This window comes from Pteropus alecto, unplaced genomic scaffold (genome assembly GCF_000325575.1).
Source record: "Pteropus alecto unplaced genomic scaffold, ASM32557v1 scaffold86, whole genome shotgun sequence".
NCBI classification, from domain to species: Eukaryota; Metazoa; Chordata; class Mammalia; order Chiroptera; family Pteropodidae; genus Pteropus; species Pteropus alecto.
The window spans coordinates 30020598-30030035 of NW_006442109.1; the positions used below are offsets into that span (position 1 = coordinate 30020598).

Genomic DNA, 9438 nt, shown 5'->3' on the forward strand with positions numbered 1-9438 from the left:
GTGAAAAGTAAAGTCAGAATTAGAAAACTGTAACTATTAGATTGGTGTTAACCAGTTAATTTATAAAGGCTTAAAAAGTATTACAAAGTGTAATCATTGTAAATATATATGCAACCATCACTGCAGCAATGAAATATATTAAGCAAATACTAACATCGAAAGGGAGAAATAGACAATACAACAATAGGGGGTTTCATTACCCCACTGTCAGCAATGTATAGATTATCCAGACAGAAAATTAACAATGAAATGTTGGAATTAAACCACACTCTAGAATAAATTGACTTAGCAGCCACATGGAGAAAATTCCATCTAAGAGCAACAGAACACATACTCTTCTTTAGTGCACACGGAACATTTTCCAGGATAGAGCAATATAAGGCACAAAACAAGTCTCAGAAAATTTAAAGACTGATATCACACCAAACTATCTTTCCTGACCACAATGGTATAAAACTAGAAATCAACAAAAGAAAAGCTGGAAAACTTACAAATATATGGAAACTAAACAACATAATTCTGAACAACCAATGGGTCAACGAAATCAAAATGGAAATAATCTCAAGACAAATGAAAAAGGAAATACAACATATCGAAACTTACGGGCTATAGTTCTAAGAATAAAGTTTATAGCAATAGTGCATATCTTAAGAATTAGAATGATCTCAGATAACCTAACTGTACACCTCAAGGGACTAATAACAAATTAAGCCCAAAGTCAGTAGAGAGTAGGAAATCATAAAGATCAGAGCAGAAAAAAAATGGAATAGAGACAAGAAAAATAAAGACTCAACAAAACTAAAAGCTGGTTCTTCAAAAAAAAATTGACAAGCCTTTAGCCAGACTAAAAAAAAACTCAAATAAAATTAGAAATGCAAAAGGAGACAATACAACTGTTACTACACAAATACATAAAACCCGTAAGAGACTATAATGAACAATTATGTGTCAACAAATTAGATAACCTAAAAGAAATGGATAAATTTCTAGAAATACACAACCTACCCAGACAGAATCAGGAAGAAACAGAAATCTGAATAGACTAATAACAAGAGATTGAATTGATAATGAAAAACCTCCCAACATAGAAAACCCCCGGATCAAGATGGCTTCACTAGCAAATTCTACCAAACATTCAAAGAAGAATTAACACCAGTCCTTCTAAAACTTTCAAAACCTGAGAAGGAAAACTTCCAAACTCATCCTATGAGGGCAGCATTACCCAGATACCAAAGCCAGATAAGGATGCCACAAGAAAACTACAGACCAATATCACTTACAAATATAGATATTAAAATTCTCAAAATATTAGCAAACCTAATTCAAAAACATATAAAAAGGGTTATACACCATGACTAAGTGGAATTTATCCCTGGGATGCAAGCATGGTTTGACATATGCAAATCAGTAAATGTATTACATCACATTAAAATGAAAAGTAAAAATCGTGATCTCAATAAATGAAGAAAATGCATTCGACAAAATACAACATCCCTTCATGATTAAAAAAAAAAAAAAACTCAGTAGATTGGGTAGAGAAGGAACATACCTCAACATAATAAGGGCCATATATAACGAACCCACAGCTAACATTACACTTGATAAAAATTTGAAGCTCTTCTAAAATCAGAAATAGACAAGGATGCCTATTCATAACACTCTTATTCAATATAATACTGGAAGTTTTAGCTAGAGTGATTAGGCAAAAAAAAAAAAGTCATCCAAAATGGTAAAGAAGTAAAACTATTATTAAATGCAGATGAGTTTGTATATAGAAAAATCCCAAAGACTCAACCAAAAAACTGTTGGAAGTAAAGTTGCAGGATACAAAATCAATATATAGAAATCAGCTGCATTTCTATACACTAAGGATGAAACATCTGAAAAAGAAAACTATCCCATTTACAACAGCATCAAAAACAATACTTGGAATAAATTAACCAAGGAAGTGAAAGATCTATACAATGAAAATGACAAGACTTTGCTGAAAGAAACTGAACACATGAACAAATGGAAAGACACCTGTGTTCATGGATTAGAAGAATTAATATCATTAAAAGGTCCACGCTACCCAAAGCAATCCCCATCAAGATACCAGTGGCACTTTTCACAAAGATGGAAACAATCCTAAAAATTGTATGGAGCCACAAAGACCCTTAATAACCAAAGAATCCTGATAAAAAAGAACAAAGATAGAGGTATCACACCTCCTGATTCCAAACTATACTACAAAGCTACAGTAATAAAAACAGTATAGTCCTGGCACAAAAATATAGACCAATGAAAGAGAAAAAATAGTCCAGAATTAAACCCTTGCTTACACAGTCAGCTAATATTCGATAAGGGAGGCAAGACCGCCCAATGAGGAAAATATCCTCCCTTCAACAAATGTTGGGCAAACTGGAAAAACACAGAACAATGAAACTGGACACCTTACACCACTCACAAAAATTAACTCACTATGGATCAAAGACTTAAACATAAGACCTGATACTATAAAACTCTTGGAAGAAAATGTAGGGAAGAAGTTCCTCGATACTGGTCTTGGTGATGATTTTTTGGATATGACACCAAAAACAAACAACAAAAGTAGAAGTCAACAAATGAGCATATATCAAACTTAAAAGCTTTTACACAGCAAAAGAAACAATTAACAAAGGCAACCTAGAGAATGGGAGAAAATTTTTACAAACCATGTAACAGATAAGGGGTTAATATCCAAAATATATAAATAACTCATACAACTTAATAACAAAAAAAATCCAATTTTAAAATGGGCAGAACTTAATAGACATTTTTCCAAAGACACACAGATAGCCAAGAGGTACATGAAAAGATGCTCAACATCACTAATCATCAGGGAAATGCAAATCAAAACCACAATGAAACACCACTTATTAGAATGGCTATCATCAAAAAGATAGCCGAAACAAGTACTGATGAGGATGTGGAGAAAAGGAAACCCTTGTGTACTGTTGGTGGGAATGTAAATTGGTACACCCACTGTGGAAAACACTATGGAGGGTCCTCAAAAAATTTAAAATAGAAATACCATATGATCCAGCAATTTAACGTCTGGGTATTTATCGGAAGAAAACAAAAACACTAATTCAAAAACAAATGCACTACTATGTTCACTGCAGCATTATTTACAATAACCAAGATTCAGAATAACCTAAGGGTCCACTGACTTGATAAATGAAGAAAATGTGGCGTGGAATATTATTCAGCCATAAAAAAGAATGAAATCTTGCCATTTGTGACAACATAGATGGACCCTGAGCACATTATGCTAAGTGAGATAAATCAGAGAAAAACAAATACTGTATTTTATCACATATGTAAAATTTTCCAAACTTGTAAAAAGAGAGTAAAATGGTGGTTACCAGGTGATGGGGGTTGGAGGACAGGACAGATGTTTACGGTACAAACGAAGAACAAGTGGTAAATAAGCCCTAGAAATGCACAGTGCAATGAGTATAGACAACAATGTTGTATTAAAGTCATCATATTTGCTAAGAAACTAGAACTTAATTATTCCAGCTAAAAAGGATGATTACATAACATGATAGAGGTGTTAATTATAGCTACAATAGCAACCATATTACAATATATAAGTATCAAATTAACTGTTGTACACTTTTAATTTACACAATGTGTCAAATATATTTCAATTGAAAAAAAGACTGGAAACCAACTGCTGCCTTATAATTAAATCACTCAAAATTAGATAACTAGATCTCAGTTTAGAGTGAAGAATAAAATTCCTATCTTTATCAAGAGTCCATTAGTTTTCGGTGATTTGGGGAGGAGGATTTTAAATGAACTGTAATATCTCATATTACAGTATTCTGAGACACTGCTTTCATTCCTTAAACCTGAACACAGACTCTGTTTCTGCCAAGTTTAGGTCTCCTGCTTCACAACATCCAAAGGTTTTGTCATTAGTCACCTATCGCTCAGGAATGGTTTATTCTGCCACTCACATCTTTGATATGAGTAACGAAAACTAATTGCTGTTTGCACATGATCATTTGATATTTAACTTGTTATTTCCTATTCAGGGCAAAATACCTGTTTTGAAAATAGTTTTTAATTCTCAGCCACAGTGAATAAGAGATGCCAATCAACTGTAGTACTCCTCATACTGTAACTGATTTTACTATTCATTGTTGCTTTATTAACTTACCTCATTCTCCTTTCCCTTTAGGAAATAAATACCCTGAAAGCAGATAATGATGCTCTAAAGACTCAACTGAAACATGCACAGAAGAAGATAGAAAGCCTCCAGCTTGCAAAAAGCAATCATGTCTTAGCTCAAATGGAACAGGGTGAATGTTCTTAGCCCAAACACTCAAGGAGCACAATCTGTAGATAAGTGTTATCAGAGATCTTTCCTAAACCGATTAACACAAAGACCCAGGGAACCTTAGACTGACCAGCTTTGAAAAGGGTATTTTAAAAAAGAAAATCTCATTACCATTTTTTTAATCTAAAAGAATCCTACAGTGTGGTACTGTTTTCTCTTCCAGTCAGTTGAAACAAAGGGGAAAAAAACTGAAGAATGTAAAAGTTTTGCCATTAATACCACAGACTTTTCCCCCCTTAAGACTAATAGCAAAAGCATGATTTAAAAAAAAAAAAAAACATGACTAGTTAGCTTGTCCTATGTGGCCTGCTTCTTCCTTAGAACTAAAATCCCTGGAAAATGAATTTGGTTCCTTCCCCAGGGTTTTCTGTGAACTGAGAGATTTACTTTGTTCCATCCAAAAATTGCTTATAATATTAAAACACCAATATTCCAAAAGTAGATTCACTTGTTTATATTCCAGTATTCTTTATGAATCTGGTTCCCACTTCACTACCTCATAACTAATCAGTTAGCCTTTTCCCCATCCTTCCTCACTACACTCACACACACATGATATCTACCTAGAAGTGAACTTCTAGAGAACACAAATTTTTGCAGGTGGGCTTATTAAACAACATGACATTATCTAACTGCAGATCAACTCATAGTTTTAGTCTCACAGTCATAATAAAGTAGCCAAATTAAATACCTGAAAATATGGTTATTACCATCTCAGACATGACTGGCTAAAGTAAATAATACAAAAAATGTTTGTCCTCATATAATCTATAGTGGATAGAATTGAGACTTTGTGGCTGTTTTTTTAAAGTCTGTTTAGTTTTACATGTACCATCTTTACCCTTTTTTGTGGAAGTAACTGTTTTTGAGCTGAATTTGTGCTTATACTATATTAATATTATTTAGAAATAAGCTAATTGGATTACGACCTTCAATAACAGCTGACAAGCATGTACATATGTATATATACAATATCAGGCATGCATGTGACTTGGAATTTTGTTTCCTCCATAAAATGTGGAAGTGAATTAAACAACTTTTAGTTATTTACACAAATTCACAAATATAAAGTTCAGTTTGTTATAAGATGAAGAACTTGATCACAATGTAAACTGCAGTATTTGGCAAAATCACAAGTAAGAGTTCTGTAAGTTATCTATTAGTGAAGGTTAATGATAAATGGGCTCATTTCGTTGTCTGGGCAACTGTTCACAAATTTGTCAGCCTCTTTATTTCTCTAAAAAAAATTCATATGGTCATTTTCTTTTTGAGTGGAACTTACCTTCCATGCTTGGAAAGCCTGGTACTAAACTGACTTGAAATTCATGAGTTGACCAACTGCCAAGAATATAATCTCAATAATTAGAAGTTCCAAACCTAAAGCCAACACCACCAAGTCTTAATCAGAACACAAAGTACATATAGACAGGGTAGCTTCCTTAGAGGATTCAGACCATTAAGAAGCTTCTTTGATGAAAGGCCAGCTCCTATTTGTGTACCTCCTTGTACTGAGCTTTAGGGACAAAGCTAGTGATTTGCTTTCGATTAGTGTTTTAAAGAATCATTTCACAAATTTACCCATTTCTAAATCCAAACTCAAAAATCCTACAGCAGAGCTGCTTAGGTCTACCACTTGGTATATAAACTTACAGAAGCACTCTGCTACTTACCTTATATGGAATGACATGAGTTTATGATAATATTTAAAATTCATATTCTTCACTATTATTTTCCTCTGATATAGACCAAAGACAGTACAGCTCAGTTTCTTTAAACAGTCATGTAACACAAATTTTTTCATTCTTCTTACCTGCTATCCAAAATACAGATTCCAGGTTAGTTTTGTGCGAAAAATCTGTAACTTATTGGAATTCAAAAGATCACAGTCCCCTTAGTCAAATTAACAAGGATAGAGGGTCTCAAACATTCCAGAATTTATCACTGAAATGGACAGGAACGAGTAGCTTCATCACAGGTTTTTACAGTCCAGCAAAGGCCAAGAAGTATAGTATGTAAATTAATATTATTTGTACTGAGCTACATGGGATTAGTGGACTATTCCAGAAATAACCTGGAACAAAGTTTTCATTTGCCAAGCCTAGGATACAAATTTCTGTGTCTTGTACTGACTTGAAATAAGTTTGAGCATATGTTTATCTGCCAAAACAAGTACAATTTTGTTTTGTTAAGAGCATTGTCACTTCTCATTTTCTTTGGTAACTTGCCTTTTTACTATATGTGAATTTCTGTCTAAAGATATATTATGTAAAAGAACTATAAGGAAAAACAAAATGTATAGAATGTAAAAATTTTTTATACCTAATGTAAATTTTCTTTGTGTAATATTTATATGATAAAAGACATTAGGACTCCTATAACACAGATGTCTTGTCTTCTAGTTCACAAATATGTAGAAACTTCACCTGAATTTTTACCATAATCCACAGCTATGACCACTCCCCTATCCTATTAACCAAACAGTTTTCCTGGAAGGAAAAGCAAAGCAATTAGTCAGTATAAGTTTTATACATCTTTTTATAACATGAAGTAACCTTGTCCCATCTTATTACACAATGACTTACAGTGATCCCAAATATTAAGTCTATAAATATTTAACACTGAAGGAGACAAATATGCAGTTGTCATTTCTCTGTGGCTTTCATCTTTAATTACGCAGTTCTATCTAAGAAAACTAGCAAGAAGAGAAGAGAAACTTTGAAACTGTGGGTGAAATTGGTAGAGGATGGTTCAACCCAGTGTACAGCCCATCCAGAGCAATTCATTTGTGCTCATGATTATTTAGTGATTAGAGATAGCCATGATTTTCCCTTAATTTCCCAGCCAACTTTTGCTTAACCAAACCAATGAAGGGAGAAAAATTCCAATCATGTTTCACTGTGAAATTTATCTTCATATATTTGGATGTGGGTTTATCATTTTGGCCATTCATAATACTTCATACAAAATAATGAAGTCACACTGACAACCTAAAGAAGAGATTAAATTGGCTCTCCCCCTCCAGCGCTGATTCTCATCCCAAATATCTCTAACCTGTGCTCTTTACAAGGTACAGACGGTATCGTTGATCAGAACATTCTCTGGTCACAAATCTTATTTGAGTTATTATACCTTCTTTTGACACGAATATAAGTGACTAAATGTTTTTGGTTTAAAATGCTTTTTTCCTGTTTAGTGAGGCAAGGTCTCTCCGATCTGCAGAACACAAGGGAATAAGTTCAAAGAAAACACCTGATGCCCTCTTTTGCTTATGTATAATGGTGTAGTGGTTATGTATGGATAGGACTTATGTTCTTTATATGGTCCAGATGTGAGGTTACTTTCTTTAATTCAGAAACTCCCAATAAAGACCTATCTATAGATGTTATTAGATACCACAGGCTAGACCAAGGCAAGAAAAAGAAAAAAGGGGAGGGACAACAAGGTAATAGGAAAAAGTGAAAATGAGAACCAGGTAAGAAAGAATGAAGAGAGCAGAAAAAAAACGTGTTGGACTTTAGGAAGCAGTGAAGTGCTATTCATCACACACTACATTTGTATTGCACTCAATTTATAAAACATTTTCACATTATGGCCTTTCACGTTGAGGCCCCAGATTGCCTTATTGCTAATCTAGATATTGCTCAGCACATTCTTATACAAATGAATTTTTTACTGAAGATTATCATGAAAATCCTAGCTTACGGGAAAGAATAAGACATTAAAGTCTAGACCACTCAGCTTTTCATTCAAGCGACATTTATAGGAATGTATAATAAGGTGTGGTTCCAGCTCCAACATGATTCAAGGAGCAAGTGCTAAACTTGGATAAGATTTACAGTGCCTCCAGTGGATAATCGAACAGCACTTCAATGAAGGTACAAAGACATCTTACGGAAAATGATGTTTCTGCCATTATTTGCTATAAACCTTTAGTGATATAAGTTGGAAGTAGTTGTAAACCCCTTCTGTTATCAACTAAAGCTCCCAAAATGAAATGAAGCAGAAATATAAAGGCTTTAAATGAGCGTTTTTCTGTTTAAACTAATAACTCTTGAAATATTTTACTCCAGTGTTCTCTGCTTATATATATATTATTTTTTTAATTGTTTTTCAGAGTTCATAGCTACTGATAAAAGGGTTTTCTTAATCATGAAAAACATTTGCTCCTAGTATCATAAATGAAATTAAGTCTCTCCATTAAACATAAACACTAAAAAATAAGTTTACAAATAACCAAAAAAATTTGTTTTCCTATCCTGAACAAACTTCTTTGAAGGGCTAGCTTAAAAAGTACATGGCCAAGACTGCAGCATACACAATATTTACTTTTAAAGTTTTAACATTATCTTAGATTTTATCACAGGGTTTACTGTAAAACAAAAAAACAAAACTGCCAAAAATCAAATACCATTTGTCCACTGGTACTCAGCTTTCTATCTACTGAGTTGATTAGAGCACAGAAAGTTGTTATGCACAGGTGCTGACCAGACACCTATGTTGTGATATAGATTTTACAGTAGGAACTGAAAAACATGTGTGGCTATCTCTTTTCTCTCTACTAAGAAAAAAACTGCATTACTTGGCCCACCTCTTAAACCATTCACAAGACTGCTATAAATTCTCAACAAATTTCATTTGTACTCAAGCATCACATTCCTCATCTCACAAATGAGGACAAATCAATCCCTGAGACCTCCAGTCATTTCAACCATAGCACCCATGGGCTAGTGCCATAATTCGAATTCACAATACCTAGTCCCCAAGCTTTTGACTGTTCCACCCACGAAACCACATATAACCAACCCCTACCTAACCCTGTGTTTCCCAAATCTAGTTGAGAATCAGAATCACCTAGGGATGCCTTGGCCCTACCTCTGTTCTACTGAAACTGGAAATTACTGCTCTAATCCTATATCATATAGCTCAGCCTGCCTTTTGATATTCTGATACCTAAAATGAAGGCCAAAGGATGAAGAAACCAATTTATAGGAATATTTTTACACCATCATGTAAAGTTGGTATACTTTTGTCCCTTTAGAGTAATTCTGACCTCAATTTAACTTTGCTTT

The 9438-nt window shown here is 33.7% G+C and overlaps 1 protein-coding gene across 9 annotated transcripts in view; it reads left to right on the plus strand.

Annotated features, from left to right (window-relative positions):
* The window catches only part of RASGRP1 (RAS guanyl releasing protein 1), a 91878-nt gene extending 85131 nt beyond the window's left edge, over positions 1 to 6747 (plus strand). For all 9 annotated transcript variants that reach the window (XM_015595898.2, XM_025038768.1, XM_015595897.2 and 6 more), the window contains one exon: positions 4211 to 6747. In XM_015595898.2, coding sequence (XP_015451384.1) covers positions 4211 to 4345 — 135 coding nt within the window. In that variant the 3' untranslated portion in view covers positions 4346 to 6747. The remainder of the gene's footprint in view (positions 1 to 4210) is intronic.
* Positions 6748 to 9438: the final 2691 nt, after the last annotated feature.